General features: G+C 48.5%; 1 protein-coding gene across 1 annotated transcript in view; it reads right to left on the bottom strand.

Moving 5' to 3' along the window:
• Positions 1-20,949, bottom strand: part of LOC119393165 (amine oxidase [flavin-containing] B) — a 101,325-nt gene that overhangs the window by 46,421 nt on the left and 33,955 nt on the right. The window contains exon 2 of the mRNA XM_037659989.2: positions 2,636-2,730. Coding sequence (XP_037515917.1) covers positions 2,636-2,730 — 95 coding nt within the window. The remainder of the gene's footprint in view (positions 1-2,635; positions 2,731-20,949) is intronic.

Here is a 20,949-nt window from a genome sequence, read left to right as displayed (position 1 = left end):
ATCTGAATATCATGCGTGTAGTATAGGATGGATGGGAAGAAGTGTTAACGCGCGACACGGCTAGGCACAGCGATGACGGAAAGAAAGTGCTGTGGACCCACTTTAAAACGTATTTCGTAAGGGACCAGGGGCGTAGCCAGGGGGGGGGGGGGGTTCAACTCCCCCCCCCCCGAAAATTTTCAGTTTTGCTTGCTTATATATACACGCGCACATACAAACGCACGCACGAACATACCTAGAGTATGGTTGAACCCCCCCCCCCCCCCCCGAAAAAAATTTCTGGCTACGCCCCTGTAAGGGACAGCCTATGTCGAGATGATGTGTTGTGCATCTAATTTTAAATTAAACCCGTTGTCCTCTTTTTTATTTTTTAAACAAAAAAATATTTCGCAGGTTTAGTCACCGACGTATGTTACGTATAAAATTACTGCACGATTAAAATGTAAGATATTTGCGCATCTCACGCACGTGAAAAGTGAACATGAAAAGTGTTATGTCTCCAAGCAGTAGATGCCGATCAGCTGGTGTTTTATTAAATATCCTTCCGACATGTGTTCCTATATAACACGATACGCCAAAATCACGTGCACATCGTCGCTTTCGGGGCCTACTGGTGCCTTACAATGTCAACCCGTAGCGGCAAGGCAGTTTTGCGTCGCCGAGTGAACGCCTGCGATACCACCAGCGGTAGCGCACCCTCGGTCGAATTCAGCACATTTCCCGGAATAGCATTTTTTTTTTAGTTTCATAAGAAAAGTGCCACGCACTTGAAGCACCTGTTAACATTTCCTAGCACACAGGGGTGGTACAGTACCTTTCCGAAGGGTGATCAGCTTTTGGGAGCAACTGATGTGCTCTTCTGGGGGTATAAATTAAACAAAAAAAAAGTAAGGGGTGGGGGGCGGTCAGGATATCCGGGCCACCCGTCTGAATCGGGCAGTGATACGACATTAAATGCTTGAAAAATAGGCATAGTGAAGCAATACGCGCGCAAAGCATCCCACCAAACGCTACCTTGTTAAACTCTACAATCGCAAACAAACTACAAACAACACGCTGCAGCACAATCGGTCCGTTCGCTGAGAATCATTGAGGCACACGAGTTACCTGTCTGACATGTAATTGTTATCGTAATGCAATAAACAAGGTAATGTCAACAGCAGCGCAGGCATGAGCGAGTAGCCGCGATGCAGCTTTGAAGCTCGTACACGAAGCGGGTTTGTCTGTGCCTGTAAGCACACGGCGCGAAAATTGTCTCGTTCCGGCATGACATGAAAGAGTGTTCTCTGATGAGTGCCGATGCTGTCACATACCGCATATATTAAGAACGGTGAGCGTAAACACTGCGTTAGTCGTAAGCAGTAGCCGGAGCAACAAAACGATCTGCTGATTCTCGTCGGCCGTGAGGAAATCTAATAACATGAAGGTTAGTTTCCTGCAAACCTTTTTTTCAGCACCGCGATTTCCTCAATCTGAGCAACACGGCACAAGAAAATATGGTGGCATTGCCGCTCCTGTCAGCTGCCGCACGTTGATACGCACGCTCCGTGTGTGCACATGCGGATCGCGCTTAGCCTTGAACATGGCGGAAATGCGCACGGCGGCCGCTAGATGGCAGCAATTTTGCATAAGCTCTATAACCCTGCACATTAAACAATGACGTGACAAGCCGGACTCAGTAAAGATATGGGGCAGAATTGGCGCCCCCTCTTACATGACTAAGGGGGGGCAGCCGCCCCTACCCTCCCCCCCCCCCCCCCCCGTGTGTACGCCTTGTGGGAATCGAGCGCGCCCTCCCCTTTGGCGCCTAGTTCCCCAGCTAGCGCGTGTGTTGGCCCCGCGCGGCTCGAGCGCCGGGAACCGCCGCTAATCGGTAGTATGGCGACTACGGCGGCGGCGCCAGGCCTTTTGTCTGGTGCAAGCCATGCATCAGTCTTCCCCGCACGACACCACGTGTCTGGACATGTCTGAACACTGCTCGCGGCTTACTGCGCTAGCCTACGTCGCTGCGCTGCGCCTGTCCTCATTGGCCGCCAGCGAATTCAGCACATTTCCCGGAAAGCATTTTTTTTTTTAGTTTCATAAGAAAAGTGCCACGCACTTGAAGCACCTGTTAACATTTCCTAGCACACAGGGGTGGATACAGAACCTTTCCGAAGGGTGATCAGCTTTTGGGAGCAACTGATGCAACTACAACCCCCTTCCCCCATGCGCTCGCTACTGTCCGGCTTTGGCTCGCCGCGTCAGATGCTCTCAGGCCTGCACGAGAGGTTGGCGCGCAGCTCTAGCAGGCGGCTTCTCGTCCGTGTGCTCGACTGCTGCCCTTTGAGGCATAGTCGTAGCGCCGCTGGCAAGCGTACTTGACCGGTCTTGCGGAGTTCCCTTTAGGGCCTGCAAGCCCGTGACCGCCGTACTGTGCTGCATCTTGGGTTAATAAACCCGTGTTTGTTGACAACCTGCCTCGAGTGCCTTTTCTGCGCCGTGACGAAGAGTCGACGAACCCGGCCGTAGCGTCTTTGTTCGCTGCGGCAGTGGAGAACGTCGCGTCCCTTCCCGGTCACCTCGTAGAGTAAGCTTCGTGCAAAACCTATCTCCACAGCCTATGGCCTTGATAAAGTGCTTTCTGGAGCCTCACCTGCACTGTGTACGTTCGTCCACCGACGCGATCCCTGGCCTCAAGCACGACCACATCGACGCCTTCCTTGCGAAGTTGCCGAGCCGCTGCCAAGCCTGAAAAGGAAACAAGAACAACTCGTCGCCGCAAACAAGGAAGCTCCGGGCTCGTTTCGCGTACAATGCGCTGTAGGAGGTAACCGCTGTTTCGTTTTTAAGAAAGACATGTTTTAGTGACTCGGCAAAAGTCGAATATATGACTGGGAGGTTTTTAGGAAAGTTACCAGATTAGGCAAGTTTCAAAAACGTAGAAGCATAAGCACGACTTTACTAGAGTCACTGTGACTCCAGTGACTCTAGATTTTACCAATCAACTACCCAGTAAAAACTACGCAGTGGCTGCGCAGTAACTTCGCAGTAAAAACGGATATGCAAGTATTGCTACAGGGGGCCAATACAATGTGCAGGTTACTTGAAACTGTTCGAATATTAAGAAGAGTCTCACAAATATACCCTTTCAAAAACTCTGTATATACGTTAAAATTAATTCTAAAGTCTTACGCGCCAAACCCACGATCTGATAATGAGGCACGTGGTCGTGAGGGGATCCAGATTAACCTTTAGTGACGGAATAGACAGGCGTTTATTTGTTCATTTATTTCACCCGCAACAAAACGCCGCTGCGGCAGGTATATCAATTTTGTGCTCATTGATTGCATGATAAGGTGCACTTTGCAAATATCAGCTTCTTTAGCGATGTTACGGAGCTGTAGCCTTAGCGCATGAGTTTCTCGAAATTTTGCGATTTACACAAGATAAACAAATCGCGTCCTGAATAAAAAATTCCTAAAGCGATCTTAAGGCAAGAGTCAAGACTTAGGGGTCTGGGAGTGGCACTTCTAAAAAAAATAGAGGAGGCGTTGGTGGCACTCGCGCCGGTTCTTTGGCAAACTTGGGTACACTGCGTAAAATTGGCAAAGAAAGCATCGGTGGTGTCACGCGTATCGACGCCAGCACTTCTGCACGTGCGACGCTGCTGCGCGGCAGCGGCAACGGGGGAGGTGAAGCCGCTTATGTTAGCCCGGGTCACAGACAATACATTGATCTCGACGGTCGCGAAACCTGGTGCGCCGCAGTGCTGGAGGGGAGACGCGACTCGATGGAACGAAGGGTGCTTACGCTGCTGCGCAATACGTGTCACGACCGTCGAGATGAATGTAGCGCCTGTGACCAACGCTTGCGCCCAAGGATACGTCGGCGGCGTCATGGGTTCTGCGCCAGTGAGCCCATTACTCCCTCTTCTAGATCACTGTACCACAGTACACAACGGAAGAGCAACTAATGACGTAAGCAGGAGCGCGCTCTTATATGGCTTATATGGGCGAGGGGAGGAAGAGGCTCTTGTATGGGCGAGGGGAGCAGAACGACATCTGGCAATCACCGGAGCAAGTACACCCTATACGCGAGCCCTGTCCTGTGATGTATGTATACGTGAGGCGAACGTCGTGTAACCCGGCCCACAGCTCGAACAACGAGAGGAAGGAACGCGAGAGAGCGCGCGGCAAGGAGCACGTGACGTCAACACGCCAAATGTTCGCGGTACTTAATCGTATTTTAAGTTATGACATACCTAGTGTCTACTCTATATATAGAACCCTTAGTTTAACCCATTTCACCACGTTTTTTCGGCGTTTGTGTGCACTGGTGTATTCCTTAGGTCAACATTCATGTTGCGCGCGCTGCAGACAGGCAGAAACCGCGCGGTCCCACGCCACGTCTACATGACCACGCCTCTTATTGTAGTGACATCGGCAGCCCGAGTCAGCGCAGCGAGCTGCAATGTCGGGGCCGCAGGCGAGAGCATGCAGGACCTCCCAGTCCCGCCAGCTTGAGATGGCAGGCTGTCCCTGCGGGGTAGGCTGAGCAGGGCAGCCGAAAAGGATGGCAAAGTGCGGCATGAGGTTCTCCGCCGCACAGGGAGAATTCAGGGGAAGTACCACAGCAGTGGGACAGCAGCTGAGGGGAAGGGAGAGTGCCGAAGCCACGTAGAGGAACAAGCACGTGGTTGAGACCTTCTCCGCCGGGTGCCACGACGATTAGAGGTGCGCAAGTGCTCTTTATACTAACTTCTACTAATATATGACTCCAATTTTAACTTAAGACATACCTTAATGTTCACTCAACTCTTAGCTTAACCCATTCCATCCTTTTAATAGCGAAGCTGTTTAAGCTGTCAGTAAATTGTGCTTCGTCGTAAAAAACTATCATCATCATGAACCGGCACGCGCTCACTTCATGAACCGGCAGTTAACATCCCAGACAACTGAAATACGTTTCGTGTGTTCTGATATGTTCGTGCTCACTTATCATTTCATTTTGGAATATTGCGAATAAGGCAAAATTAAACTCCGAATTTTGGAGAATTGGGGAGTTACGAGATATAAACTCCGGTGAATGCCGAATTTCTGCCAAAAAAATAAACTCCGAAAACACGGAGCCCTAGGTATTATAGCTCGTCAGACGTAACGTCGGCAATCACGTTACAGCAAAAAATGCCCGTTCTATCGGAACAAAGTGAACGCTACGCTGCGATGATGTGCATATCATAAGTCTCCAGCGTATACGAGCAATGCTATAGACTACACCTTGCGTAGTCAATCTTTGTTACATTGTTCTAAAAGCGGATAGCCACTACTGGCGTTCGCCAGACATGGCGCTTGTATAAGGTCTATTTCATAAGCAGTTTGAAGCACTGGCATGGCTCTGAGGTAGAATACTTGACTGCCATGCAAAACGTCTCAATTCGATTCCAGCTCGTTCCGCGGTTTTTATTCTTAGCCTAAATCGGGACTTTTCGCTCACTGATAGCGCCGTCGTCGCCGCCACCGGATTTTCTGCGACACGAGCTCCTTAACGCTTTCGCGTTAACATTTCCAAAGTCTATTCTCGCTGCCCCTGGGTTTGTGAATCGCTTGTGGCGCATACCCGTAAACCACAGGCCGTGAAAAGCGGGTATGGTATGCGCCACACGTGACTGGTGGAAAGGGTTTCATGATGTACGCGGCAGGCAAACATGAATTCATACCAAATCGCCCAGCTATCAGTTTTACTGGAAAGGCAGGTCACGTTATTTATGTCACTAACTGTGTATCGCGTTCGTCATGCGCACACATCCCCTTCGCCAATTTTTGCTAGATAGACAGAAACGGTGAAAGTGCCTTTTTTTTCGCTAAGAAATGCTTCCTGTTTAAAATATCCATGATCGAATGGGATTTGAACCCAGGCCCTCTGCGTGGCAGTCGAGTATTCTACCACATATCCATGCGGGTGCTTGAAGCTTCTTCTCCAAAATACTCTATTAAGGCGTCATGCCAGGCAAGGAATCACGTTGACAGACGTATACAATACAGCGTTCTAGAAGAGTAAAATAACAACCAGATGTCACGCAGTGCGAGTTGTGCAACGAGTTGATCGTTTAAAGCTTCCCACCCATTACAAGCGGCTCAGCCATAATTCTTCATCGTCGTCAGCCACAGCATCAGCACAGTGCACGTGATGCCGTACAGCAGGGGCGTAGCCAAGGTCACGTCGTTGGGGGGGTTCAACCCCCCCCCCTCCGAATTTTTTCAGTTTTGCTTGCGTATATATACACGCACACATACAAACGCACGCACGAACATACATAAAATATGGTTGAACCCCCCCCCCCCCCCCGAAAAAAATTTCTGGCTACGCCCCTGCCGTACAGGTATGTAGCGGGCACTTCGCTTCTCCGCAGAATAATTAACAATGGCATAGACAGTGCTTCCCTACATCTCAAAAATTATGATTTATGGCTTAGTCCGTGGGTGCCTTGCAACTGTACTTGCCGTGTCGCCACAAGAGAGTTCACAAGGGGCTTTAGAAAGGCCACTCCTTCAGCTCTCACTGTGACTGTGCTGATGACCCTCGCAGGCCTGGCGCTTTGTTTTTTTTTTTTTTTTTGCTTGACATTATTTACAGTATGTCTCGTACATCACCTGTAAGTGGGAGATCTGCCCTCCATGCATCTATCTACGCTCAAGTGTAAAGCATCCCGAGTCGAAGCTGCACTTGACAACAGCTCATGACAGTCCTCCAGATTGCCACGTCCATGGCTCTCCAGTCACGTCGTAAAGGCGATGAAGAAAAGGCCTGCAGGTCAGTGTCGTGTGGACACGCTATCGCCTCCTTTGTCGCATTGTCTTCGTCTATGCTCAAGGCAAACAAACATGGCCAACTTGACCTGAGAATAAAAACACTCAGGAGTGGCGATACGTGCTCGTTGACCGTACAGCGGGGTCATTGGCACTCTGGTGAAGACAAGCTTTATTATAGTGCTCATACGGAAGGGCACAATAATCGAAGAAAATTCACCGAGAGTTCCGCCAGCTTTGAGAATTCAGCACTGGCGCCTGCTTTTATCTGGGTACGTGCGTAAACACGCGGCTATAGGCGATTCGGAATTTTGCTTTCTCTGCTGTTATGTAAGTGATAGGCGGTCCTAGCATGATGCACCTGCAGGTAAAGATCATAGTAACAGAAAAGCTGGAACACTTTTGAAGCAACTATTTTTTATTTGTAGTTTGCGTAGATTGATGGCTGGGGATAATTTTAGAGCAGGCCAAAGCACCTATATCACTAGATTTACTATTTCAATCAACGAATGAAGTCACTACATAGCTGCCGCGGCCGCATCAACCAGTAGTGGTGCTCGCCATAATTATTGCGGGCGGAAACGACGGAGATGAGCGCAGGCCTTTGATTGGATAAATGTAACGTTAGAAGTGATCGAGGCATTGCATGAAAAAAGATTCTGTTCATATCTGCTTTTAAGGCCCGAAGGAAGGCAATCACAAGAAAGGACACGGGACAGAGGTGGCGCTCTGTCCTTTCTTGCGATTGTGTCCCTTCGCGCCTTAAAAGCAAATACGGACGTACACCAACTCGCCCAACAAAAAGTTCTCAAAATGACCCATTATCGGGTTTTCTTTTGCGTGCTTTCTTTTGCGTGGGTCGGATGTCCATACGAGAGGCTTCTCTCGCTTCTTTCTCTTCTGGCTTGTGAACGTTCGCGCGCTGCCTCGTTTCGCACGTGAGGTACGTACACACCTTTTTTTTTTTCATTCAGTGACCGTGGTTGTTGCATGTATGGTATGATGAACTTCATTCAGGTCCTGAAGATCAACCTCAGGTAGACGCACGCTGCTCCCACGTCGGGACAGTAAGGTTTAACCTTACCACCGTATCGTCGGCCTTCTGGAAGGCCTGTACCTGATCCAGAAGAACTCCGCGGAGAAGGACTCGTCGCCAGCAGTGTCTTTCCTTGTCACAGTCTCTGAAATCCACAGGACACTGCCAAAGCATACGATCCAGAGTAATGATGCCATTACACTTCTCGCAATTGATTTGTACCTCTCTTTCAGGGTATATCTTGCTAATAAAGTTTGAATTCGCACAATTTCTTGTCTTGCAACAATCTCAGATTCACCACTTGAGCTCCACTGAGCTTAGCGTGTGACACTCGGAATTCTCTTCTGTTCATGTAATAATGAAACGGTGGGAGTATCGCGCGCCCTCGTCCTACTTCGAGTGCGAAACTACTAGTTCGAGGAATATGTTTTGTTTGCTGTAATTTTTATTCTAGCGCAAACAGATAGCGTGGCAAAAAAAAAAAAAAAACAGCGACAACACAACCTTGCAATTTGAAAACAGGGCAAGGGCGCTGCCTGCTATTTGCACTGTGGCCTCCAAGCATAGAAAAATGCGCGCACGAGGTTCGTCGTTATACGAATATTTTTTCTTCTTTCCCCCATCCTGGGAAGCCTCGTTTTGTACGAGTTGTGCACTCTTGCAGCAAAACTTTTTTGCCGACTCCTCTCGCGCAGCACGTCTAAAGTGCACTCTTGTGTGCTACGGGGCATTCAAGAGTAGGGTACAGGAGGTTGAATTTATATCGAAAAAGAAAGACGTCATGCTAAGCCTCTGGCATGCGATGCCGTTTAATGTAACATTGTTTTCCTAGACAGTAATCAAGATTACTTCTGGCCATACTGAGCCGCGACTGTGGGCAAAGACGGGGCAAGCAACAGCGAGCAACAGCCAGGAAACGGCAAGGCGCCTCCGTGCAAACAACAAGCTCCTTTATCGTAAACTTCCAACGGTGATCGTGCTGACGTTCGTCATGGTTCGTCCTTTTATTTATTCGTCTCGGTCCTGCAATTGCCGGGTTAAGCAGAGAAAACGCCACCGGAAGTGGAGGACGATTCCTTGTGCTTTGAATGACGCTTCCATGGCTATCTTAGTCCAGCCACCAGACCTAGCAGTTATCTGCTGTGCGTATGCGGGTGTTTTTCTAGCCTCACGTGGTGGGCGCACGCCCACAACCGCAGCGTCCTGCGCTCGGCGAGGAGTGGCGGCCACGCATGGTTACTTCCCGAATAACAATATTGGTATCGGCACATAAATTTATTGAGCAGTAAACGAGGGATCCAAAAGCACTGTGATTGCTCCGCAAATGTATCCTTCTGTGTACAGCTAATTCATACAATGCTACTAGAAATCTCTATTCTCCACTTTCGCTCGTTGTTCAATTGTTCTTGCGTCTCTTTTCTGCCCATTTGGTGTGGTTCCTTGTTTGCCAAGTAAAGGAGATGGAGCATCTCGCAGGCGTACGTGCCAGGTACACCGCGTTGCATTTCTATTTTGCGCGTTAACGCACCTTTATGACGAATGGTAAGCATTGTTCGCGTGTGTACTAATAAACGTACCCTCCCATTCATTTGCATAGAAATAAAACCCCTCCCCCGCCCGGAAAAAATCCTGGCTACGTGCCTGGTCTCTCCAGATTCGCGCTCATCGCACATGGGTGAATCCGCCATACGATAGCTGTGTGGGCTGGTGCATGCTATATGCCGACCCACAGCCGGCACAGCGTGCGAACGTCCCTTTGCGAATTTTTTTTGGCAGTCGGAGCTGTAATAGAGGGTCGAGCTTGTGTAAGCGACGGTTAGAGTTTCTCTGAGAATTCCAGTGAGTTAGCGCGGAATTCTTCGCGACGTGTGAATTGTGCACACTCGTGTATTCGCAGCGAATCTGTATGTGGCTAGATTCTGGCGGATCGCGTCCGCGGACAAATGATTTTCGACGAACCGATTAAATAGACATTCTTGCGTCGGAAAAATGGACAGGACGTAAAAGTAAATATAAAGGTGTATGATTTCACCGACATGACAGTTTTGCCTCGAAGACAAGACAATTTGCATAAGAAGCCAACGCGATGTCATTTTTGTGCTTTCGAAACATTCTGACGGGATTTCGTGCTGAGACCAACCACCGTTGGCCGCCGTTGATAATTTGCGTCACGCGCAAGGGAAACACTGGGATCTTCGAGCGTGTGTTTCTTTATTCGCTCAGTATAGTCAGTAATGATAATATATATCGTGAGCATTATTCATACGCTTCATCTTCTCACCTGTAAATACTCATCATCACTGCTTGGGTCTGAGCAGCGGCGCTCAGGCTCGAGGGTCAACAAAGAAGAGCCCTGCAGCCTGAGCGTTGTCTCGCAATATATTCACTTTACCGTACCTACCACAGGGCAGCTTCGCTGGCCTCTGCACTGCAGTGGAATAGCTCTTAATTCTTTATTTTTCTTCTCTCTCTTGTACACTTCCATTCCCCTTCCCACGTGTAGGGTAGCAAAGTGGCCACAGTAACCCTTGCCTTTCACGTATTCTCTTAATGCGAGCAGCCACGCAACCTAACTTTCCCCGCCATCGCATTCTCTCCCCGCAGTGCCCCAGCGAACTAGATCTACTCCGTGAATGATTGGCTACTTATCGGGTTAGTACGCCCCGCTGTTTCACGTGTTGCATCCCACCCGGCGAGCAGCCACTTCCATCTCCGGGGAGTCCTCGTGCCGACGGTATTTAATTTGGCGCATCGCCTGTTCTCTGTTTGCTCGCGAGCAACAGAGTGGTGTGCTTGCGCGATGCTTCCGGCAGCGTTTTTGTCCCTCGGACACAAATTACGGCAAGACGTTTTGCATTCCGCGCATCCCTATAGGGAAGACTTAGCTAGGTCTTAAAGGGGTGCGAATAGGCCGCATGCGAATAGGCCCACCAGACTAATACCAATAAACCTGTGTAATTAGCAGTATTCGCATTTCGGTTGAACCCTGCTGCCGTGTTATTAGGGCGATTTTCTTCTCATTTTCTCCCAGTAATAGTCTTCAATGTTGCGCAGGAAGACGGAGGCGTTTGCCTCACACCCCCACTGGTTGACGCGCCCCCAAGCAAATGTGTGTTTTCCTTTTTTTTTTTTTTTTGCGACGACGTTCCCCCCTCGATTGTCTGCATCAAACACACAATTGCTTTGAGAGCAACCATTAGTGAGTGCATGCTCCACGCTGTTTAAGCAACCACACTTTAACCATAACGTGTCTTAACCAATACTCGATGCTAGTTGTGTTTCTCATTTTCTCTATTTGAGGGTATTTGTCACGCGCTAGGTTTTGAGCAGGCAAAAATGCTTGATGCCCGTGTACTTAGATTCAGGTGCACTTCAAAGAACCCCAGGTGGTCGAAATTTCCGGAGCCCTCCACTACAGCGCCCCTCATAATCAGATCGTAGTTTTGCGACATTAAACCCCAACAGTTATTACTATGTTTGTAGCATTTTTTTTTTCAATGTACTGTTGTTGTCTCTAATGATGTCTGTTTATGTATTTTATACCCACAAGCTCTATAACGCACAGTGGGTCATTAGGTACTGTAATAAATAAATAAATAAATAAATAAATAAATAATAAATAAATAAATAAATAAATAAATAAATAAATAAATAAATATCGGAGAACGCGACACGGTCTCACGCTTTCTCTTCATGGCGAGCCCACGAGGTCACTGAGTGCGCTCCCGTTATGAGAAAGGAGCATAGGCGTGCGCACACGGGGGCAGGGGGGGCACCCCCCCCTAATATCTCCCCCTTGCACTGGGGAGTGATCATAAGGGCTCAGTGGGCGGGTTTGGGTAGAGGGGGGGAGGGGGGCGAGAACCCTGCGCACGCCTATGGAAAGGAGCACCAGCTGTTCGCATTTCTTATGTATACTTTGTTGTTGTTTTCTTCTTTTTAAATCTTTCGAATGAAGTTATCAGTTGAGAGCGCGCATTCATTTGTTTATTCGCGAACGTAGCGCCAGCTTTTACAAGCTTGCCCAGCCTTCATCCGACTGATGGACGAACAGGATAGGATGACAGATCCATCGGTGTAGCGCGACGAACGGATGGATTGTCTCGGTCTGAGCTAAACGGCCGACATTCGGAGCAGCTGCGGACTTGGTGGGCATCACGCAGAGACGGCCACTTTGTCTCGGACCACAATTGATTTATCGACCGGCAGCCTTCGTGTGCCACAGCGGTGCCTCGCAAACCGCCAGGTGCGCGCCACGGGCTGTGAGCCCCCTCCTCGCCCCCCACACTTCGCACCACTGCGTTGAAACACACAACGCAATCTCGCCTAGAACAGGCTTTCATTGCCCGCTGGCTGCGCCGAGCGCGTGCTAACAAAACAACCCGTTACAAGCACTATACGGTGTCACACGGTGCGACAACGATTCTGCCGAACTTCTTTTCTTTTCTTTTCTTTTCTATGTTTCTACAAAAGTTGTACAGGCCAGGTACAGAATCTTTGTTAACAATATTTGGCTCTACGCGCCATAGCTGCTGCTGCTTGTGCTTTGCGGACAAAACGAAATTATGGCTGCAGTTGGCGATAAAAAAAAAAAAACGCAATACTGTCACTGTGGATCTGAATCATACATAAAAACTATAATTCATACGGCGTAGCGCACCACGACGGTGACAAAGACGAGGGACGCACATACACAGTCCCTGTCGTGGCGCACTACGCGGTATGAATTATGATTCCCAACCAAACAGCCCGGCAACGTGCCCTAGCACATAAAAACTAAGATAAAACTTTGGACGATTTCCTTATTAGTGATTTGATAGTACGGTCCCTTTTCTTTTCATGTGCTAACAAAGATAAAGCCGAATGTGGATCACTGAGACAAGGGACGGAGCAACTATTCGCGTAACTGATTTCGCTCACGTTATTCGAGCAGAGCTACCCGATGCCCTTCTTCTCTTGACGTCGGCTGAGCAGTGGCGTTGCCGGAAATACTTTTTGGCGGAGGGGAGGGGGGCTCGCATGTCAACACACACACACACACACACACACGTGTGTGTGTGTGTGGTGTGTGTGTGTGTGTGTGTGTGTGTGTGTGTGTGTGTGTGTGCAAGCTCGAATCACAATTCCTTAACAGTTCGAAAGCATATGCTTAACAGCGGCTAATTATAACCAAAGTTCAAAAGTAAACAAACGCTGGCATACGAATGACCAGGCGACGGTGGTACGTTCAGAGAGCCAAGGAGTCGAGCAGTCCCGCAGTGCGCAAGCGAGCCTTGCGTCCGATGGGATTGCAGAGCACTTTTTTCCCGGGAGTCTTGTTTCGCCACCCATGCAGGTGGTACTCTACAATGGCAACATATGAGCGGAGATCGACCAGTGTCACATGCGTCCTTGTAAGCTTTTGTTGCAAACCGATAGTGTAAGACGAATGAACCACGATTCCAGGAGTTTTGCCCCACTTTCGATTCCGAGCCAACGTCGTCTCGCATCGTTGAGGTCGAAGCTATGTCCTGTGCGGGGGTGTGCATGGGTGTTGTTGCGACTTTGGTAGCGTGGTCAGTGTGAACACGAGAGGGCATTGTGCCCGGAGCAGTCAGCAGGACAAATTCATGGAAGAAAATACTTTATGTACAAGTATTTACATCGTTCGGCCTCAGTGAACGGGCACCTGCGCTCTTCGGTGCGCCGGATTAAATAACATGGTTGGGGTCCACCTCATCTTTCTCCTCTCAATGCGGTGGCCAGGATTCCACCAATCCTGCAGCACTGCTAGGTTGCATAATGAAAAGCCCACCCGCACCTCAAACGTCAATGCCCAGTTGACAACGTAGCGCTTAGAGGTTGAAGGTTGACACCTCGGATGACCATTTTGGGGGAATTGGCGGCTCGTTCACCCCACTTAGTCGCACCGGGACGGGATAAGGGCAGACTGGTGAGAGGCATGGCGTCGGAGAGGCGACACCGCAGGTGCGTGGAGCGCTATTGCTTCTCTCCTCCATCCCGCTCAGAAATGTTGTTCTCAGTCGCTGAGAAGCGTGGAAGAATGGCGACTGGCGTCGGCGGTCGAGGCCGCCAAGGCAATGGCACAACGGTGCATAGGTGGCGAAACGTCCATGTCACTTTGTTAATAATTGTTTTGTTAAGTCGGAGTAAACCTTTTACAATCATGAATTCACCCGTCTTTTGGAACATTTTTGATCTGCAATTTTCTCATGGAAACGGAGCGATGTCTTCGTTCGCAGCCCGCGCGGTCCACGGTCATTTCATCGCTTTGTAGCCCTGACACGAGTAAAGTCCTTTACGCAAGGGGACATCTTCCGGAAAGGGGTTCATGTGCAGTGGCACACGACAAAGGAGCATCTTCCTCCCGTCAATGTTCCCTTTCGGGAAAGCAAATCCCGCATCGACTTCTCGAACGTCAAGTGTGCTCGGCTCTCGCACACAGCGTGCACAACTCAACAACGCAGCCTTTCAACGAAGGCTCAGTGGGTGCCGCCTAATCACCTCTGATGTAATTATGCCTGACCCCCCGAAAACGCACTGCCGAGGCACGGACGTCACCCTCTGTACGCCCGCATCAAGTTGCTAGCGCCGCCATGTTGAATTCCGGGAGTGTCATTTTCTTTGTAAATACTGTGTAAAACGAAACGTCCTTGGCGAACTATGAAAGATGACCACCCCCTTTTTGGGCCCTCCGCTAGCTCGATGTGATCCTTTCGTGTTCAAGACGTCCCCGCCGCAACGGTGTATTCACAATACCGTCTCTATAATTTAATTCTGAGCTTCCGGCTAGTCAACAATGGTTACTCCTTCGCGGTAGCACGGCTCAGCGTGGGAGAGCAGAGCCCGTTAATCAGCGTGTCGCTGCGTCGCAAAATGGCAATCCATGGCACTACGCCTCTGTTTGCAGGGCATTTCTGACGGCCATGCGCTGCACAGCAAGTTACAGGGCCGCCATGGCGCAGCGAGGACAGCCAGTCAAATCAGCAATGTTCGCACCAAAATGTCTTTTCGACCGTGGAAAGCAATTCTAGAAAAAATCCAAGGTGACTTCAGGCGCAGGTGGCTGTTTTGGTCGGCGGTACACGACAGTACGAAAAATTTAGGGGGGGGGGGGGCTGTAGCCCGGTCAGCCATCCCGTGGCTACGCCACTGCGACTGAGCACGTATTAATGATTATATCGCACAAACTTTGAAAATTGCGAAATATAGCGCATTTCTAGACAATTTCCTTTTCCTCAAGCTGCAGAATATACTTACAGTACTCACGGATTGAAACAGGACAATTTAGGGCTATAAGTAACGGACATTCTCTCGTTTCCACCGTCTTCAGTTCAGATCATATCGGCGTAATTTTGACTCGAACGCGTAGATCAAAGCCAACATTATCTGTAGAGATACCTCGCGACATGACGTGGTTATCTCAAGCAATCGTGCATTCCAGTCGTTATACTAAACATTTTGGTGTCGCGTTTGAATCCGTGAGTGCTGCACCATTCATCTCCGCTTTCAAATTTATTTCACTTTCCTTCTGTGGCTATCGTTCTTAGCTTGCCTACGGGAATCCTGAACAATCTGCACGCACAGCGTTGCCACGTACACAGCGACATTACGGACTTTCCCTGACGCTGCAATGATCGTAGACCACCACTTGACATGGAAAAGAAAAAGAAAACGGGCTGCACGTGTTCTTTACGAGTAGGCATGCGTAATAACATCACTTAATAAATTATGTAGAGTTAGTTATTGCACTGAAAGGACGTTCTTGCAGTAGCCCCTCCGAAGGGAGGAGGGAGTCAGCCGGCAACTCAAGCCGCAACTTTGCATATCGTCGGCAACGGAAAATGACACGCCCGTCCAACTCACACTCTATGCAAACCGCGCGGAGTAAAGTGATCCAGTGGTTCGTGGCGCATGAGATGAGGTCCTTTCTTTGAACAGCTATAAAGTAGGGGTGTGGGAATATTCGAGTTTCGAATTCGAATCGAATAATACCTAATCGAATAATTCGATTCGACTTTCGAAGAGCTAGTGTTCCAAGTCTCGAATAATTCGACAGGACGAATATCTTAGACTCGACAAAGGCCAATTACGTTAAAAATTTCACCAATGTCCAAAAGCACCTGGTTCAAAAGCGAGCCCACGTTTATCTTCAAAAAGATTATGTCATGTCCGCACGTAAAGGCCTTATGGTCAAAAGGCTCAAAAATACTCAACGAGCCCCTGATCCCAAAAAAGATGATCATTTGAAATGCTGGAAAGACAGATATTGCCAAAACTGTTTTTCGATACCTTCCCATCCCTGCTACTAAGGTGCCCAGTGAGCGCATGCTTTCAACTGCAGGAAACTCCGCAACGTCACGGCGAGAGAGCCTGAGGCCAGGCGATGCGGAATAGCTTGTGCTTGTGCTTGACAATTTGTAGTCTTTCGGTAGCACTCGTCGCGTTATGTGCTCGAGGACATGAGCAGACTTAATTTACTCGTTTTTTCTTTCAATTTACAATAAAATTTTGTATTCGATATTCGATTCGACATTCGATATTTTTGGCCACTATTCGGCACTGTTCGATTCGAGATGAAATTTCGCACACCCCTACTACAGAGTCCCTAGATATTTTTCTCTGAAAGTGGAAAATCTAGGGACGCTAAATAGACGATTACGAAGTTGAAAGAAGGTAACGACACGCGTCGTTGCCTTCATTACACTTCTCTCTCGTCCCTTTAGCGCTGTAAGCTGTTCACAAACGAACTATCCCCCACTAGCCCAGCATTCCCTCATATCCGGTGGAATTTTGCTCTCGGCGCGCTTTACCAACGTTTGCATGAACAAACATGGTGTCGCAACCATGGTGGAAGTGTTTTAGCTTCGGACATCGAGTTGATGACGCCCGCCGGTTAAAGTGAGGATCCAAAAGGAGCAATCAGGATTGCCTTGTCACACTGGTTGCGGCTTTATTAGGGAGGTTATGTGGCTAGTTTAAAAGTTTGTTTGCATTTCCAGCATTTCTCCTGTTTCCTTTCAGGAGCATGAAATGTCAGCATTCCAAGTAGTCCAGCGCTATAAGTATGCGGAAACTTCGCTGCACATATTCTATTCGTTACGAGAGTACACGTCGTCTTGTAAATGCAGCACTTTTTCGCGCAGCCGATTCGTTCGCCGCACACTTGCGGAACGACATAGCGCTGCGTTAGGCGACGCGTCTCGAAGATCCACGGCGGCCGGGCCGTGAGTGATAATCGCCAGGCCCGACCAACGAGCCGTCGAGGACGTCTGTGTGTACGCTCGCTCGAAAGCCCGACCTCCCTAGCGAGACAAAAAAAGAACGGATTGGCTCGGTTCCAAGGAAACTCGTTCCACCGAAACCGCTCGCGAAGAGCTTTGGCTACGAACGGCATCTCTCTGTGGCCGATTTCTGTCGCCTGCGCGCTCCGATGTTGACACGGACGGCCTCGAACGTGCATGTGGCTGTCCGTTTTCGATAAGCATTGCGATAAGCATTGCGATAAGCATTGCGATAAGCATTGTCCGTTTTCGATAAGCATATGTGAGAACCCCGTGAGCACTAGTGTTCCTTTTACATGCATTTACAGTAGCGAACTTGACTTTCTTTCATAAACTGTAGCAATCATCATTCTGGTAATCTACCTATGTTTTAGACTGATGCCTTCTCTGCCTCTTTTGCCCCTTTGAGGAACAGCAGCAGCGAGAATGCGGCCCCAAGAAAGATCAGCTCACGTGCCGCCTGAGGGAAAAGCTTGATCGTTTCCGCATATGGAAAATTGTTTTAATGACAGGCGTCCTCTTTTGAGTCAACCTGGCTCCATATAGAACATTTCTTCAGGTACCTTTTTTTCCATAAGAGGCAGACGGCGAGTACAGCCTATGCGGGATTGTTTTGCTTTGAGCAAACCGTTACGACGTGTACCTACGTCTTTGTGTAAATTGAGTGGTTGTGTGCATATCGTGGGCTCACCAGGCACGTCGAGTGCTCTGGCGTGTAGAGGCTAGCTCATGGTCTGACGTAACGTCGGTGCTAACGTTAGAGTAGAAATGTCGGGTTTATCGTGAGAAAGTTCACGTTACGGTGCGCTATATGTACGTATCAGAAGTAGCTGTCGTAGGCGTATTCGCGCAACTCTAGACTATAGCTTGTGGATTCATAGGCATGCATTGTAATGTTTTTTTTTGCACTAAAGCAACACTGCGAGCTGTTAAGATGTCCTTACGTCGTTAAAAATTCCTTATAATGAATTTATTAAGTTGATACAAAAGCGGATATCCAACGCTACAACCACAATTGGCGTTGTCCTGACACGACGCTTTTATGGGGTCTTTTTCAGAAGCAGTTTGAAGCGCTGGCGTCGGTAATAGAATGCTTGACTGCCACGTAGAAGGCCCGGGTTCGACCCTGGCTTAAGCAGTGATTTTTATTTTGTGCTTCCATCGCGATATTTCACCCATCGCCAACGAATCGTGTTCGTCATGCACTCGCGCCCTCATGCCAAGTTAAGGAGACGACCATGATAGTGCCAAGACATAGGCGGCTAGATAGGTAGATAGAAACAAAAAGTCAAAGTGCATTCGGTTGGCTAACAAATTCTTCGCATTTTAAATTTCGCTGTTTGGCGAATCGAACAAGGGACCCTGCCCACAAGAGGCGAGCGTATCGTCCAATATAGGCAACATGCGCAGGCCTAATGGCTGATACGCTCGCTTAATTTATATTCCATAAATGTGAAGGATGTGCTTGAGTGCCAAGAAGAAGAGGAGGTGGACCACAAGGAGAGAGCCCAATCGGGATGAACGCTGAAGCAGGTGTAGATGCAGATCGCAGCAAACAGTTGCTTCTCGTGGTACATTAAACAAATATTCAACGTGACATTAGAGGGGTACTGAGAGAAAATTTTCAAGGCTAGATAACTTGTGAGATAGATTTATGTGCGAGAGAAAAAACAAAATAATGCCAAATACGGCTCCCTGGGTGTGCTCCCTGTCGTATTTGGCAACGCGGTGCTCACGTGCACGCGTTGCCACGCGCTGCGCACCTCGCTGTCTTTTGTGGTCGTATGGCCAGCTGTGTTTAAAAACGACAGCAACCTGGTTTCGCCTTTCTTCTCCCTGAAACCGAAACTTCCAAAGGGCGCTCTATAGAAGTCTCTAAATAATTAACAATCGGGCGCTCGAGCAAAATTTCTCCAGCCGGGATGAGTGGGTTACATATTGCAACAGGGAAAAAAAACAAAAGCAAGACGTAAAGTTCTTGCGCCCCTTGTACCCATTTAGCACGGCAGACTTCGTGCCGACAACGCGACTCGGTGTTTTCATTGGTCACACCTTCGCGAATGGAGTCAACCTAATTACAGTGCAGGTATACAGTCGCGCCCAATATGACTTGCAACACGGGAGCGTGTGGCCTCACGAGTTTAAAGATTTCGCATTCCTTCCATTAGCCCTTATCTCTACAACTAAACGCTATTCTCTCACTGGGGGATGTTCCCGAATAAGAAAATAATATTAACTTACGGAAACGAAGCAAGTTGAAGCCGTGCGCAATGATTAAACTCTTGAGGATATACGCGCTCCCGTGTTGTAAATCATATTGAGCGCGACTGTACGTTTCCTACGTTTGCAACAGTCTAGACCATTAGTCTAGACTGTTGCAAAGGCTGTTAGTCTGGTTCGATCTGGGATTGTTGCCTGGCATTGATGCCAATGACCGAAAGGAGCCTCGTTAAAGCTGCCAAGAGTTTGACCCGAAAGCTCGGTCCGTTATCGAATCGGCGACTACATTCAGCCTTTTTAGAGTTAGTTTAGTCACCGAGCTCGTCCTTTGAATGCTCACTCGCTCGTTTTTGTCGGTATTCTGTCGTAATTCCGTCGGTATTATCAGCTGCTAATTGTACGTTTGCAAGCGGAGATGTGTTTACATCACGAACGTTGGATGGAGGTAGCACGGCGCACGTGCGTAAGCAAACAGGGTAAACTAGCTCAGGCATGCCAACTAGCAGAATTCATCGCCTGACTTGTTGCTGCTTTCAGAGCGATGTTTTAGGGCATCGATCGAGTCACACGCAGAGATTTCAGGCAGCAACAGCAGGAAGCATCAATGGCGGCACTCCAGATAGCTTGACAGGTGCCGTCCCGATAAATTGACCGTATCGCCGAGTGGGTCGATAGGCGGCGGGAATGAAGTGACGAGGAAAAAAAATACCGTCCTTGTCTGCATATCGCTCCGATGTGGACATAAGGCTAAGAAGGCACAACTCCGGACAGTCTATTCATCTGAGTACATATCGCTGAGCGAGTTCGGTTCGATGCCTGTTCCCATAGTGTCTATTTTTCTTTCTGTGGCGCTCTTCAGCACGTCATCTAAAATCAGGCGCAGATGGCTGTGTTATATATGATTCCATTAGTTCCATTGATTATCATTGCAGTCTGCACAATCCTTCATGTCCTTTAGCGTGGCAAAAGAACATCAACTGAAGTGGAACAGACATTCGCCAATCGCAGTTGCCCTTTCACTGTTGACTACGTTATCCAACGTAAAATAGCTTCCCAATACAAATATTTAGCTGTCATTCTAAATCTTTCTTGGACTAATCACATTGAATAAGTAAACTACGTTATCTGCACCACACCTTACATAAGAACTCCCGCGATAATAAACTGCTTTTATATAAAACGCTAATTTGCCCCGTTCAAGAATATGCATCCGTGCTTTGGTATAAACACTGCGAAAAGATCGCTCGATAAAGGTATACGAAAATATACTTGTTTAAATTTCGCAAAACTACAGGCATAGCATTTCGACGACACTGGCTCTCCCATCACTGAATATTAAACTCCCTCGTTACCACACGAAAGCTTTAAAATTGTTATATTCAATTATTAACTCCTCCTCCGGCCTTGGGTGATCTCGTCGCATTTACTAACAAACGTTGTGCCCGCATCTCCCATGCCTTGAACGTAACATCTTTGTTTAGTCGTACCAATACATATTAATGTAGTTTTTTCCCACATGCGAGTGATGTATACGGAGTTCTCTGTCCGGTAACACTCGCTACATATCACTAATATAATTTTAGTGGCCATTGGCAATCATCTTGGTAACATGTGAGTTGCT

The sequence above is a fragment of the Rhipicephalus sanguineus genome, chromosome 5 (assembly GCF_013339695.2).
Source record: "Rhipicephalus sanguineus isolate Rsan-2018 chromosome 5, BIME_Rsan_1.4, whole genome shotgun sequence".
Taxonomy (NCBI): Eukaryota; Metazoa; Arthropoda; class Arachnida; order Ixodida; family Ixodidae; genus Rhipicephalus; species Rhipicephalus sanguineus.
This window is presented reverse-complemented; position numbering and strand designations above follow the sequence as displayed.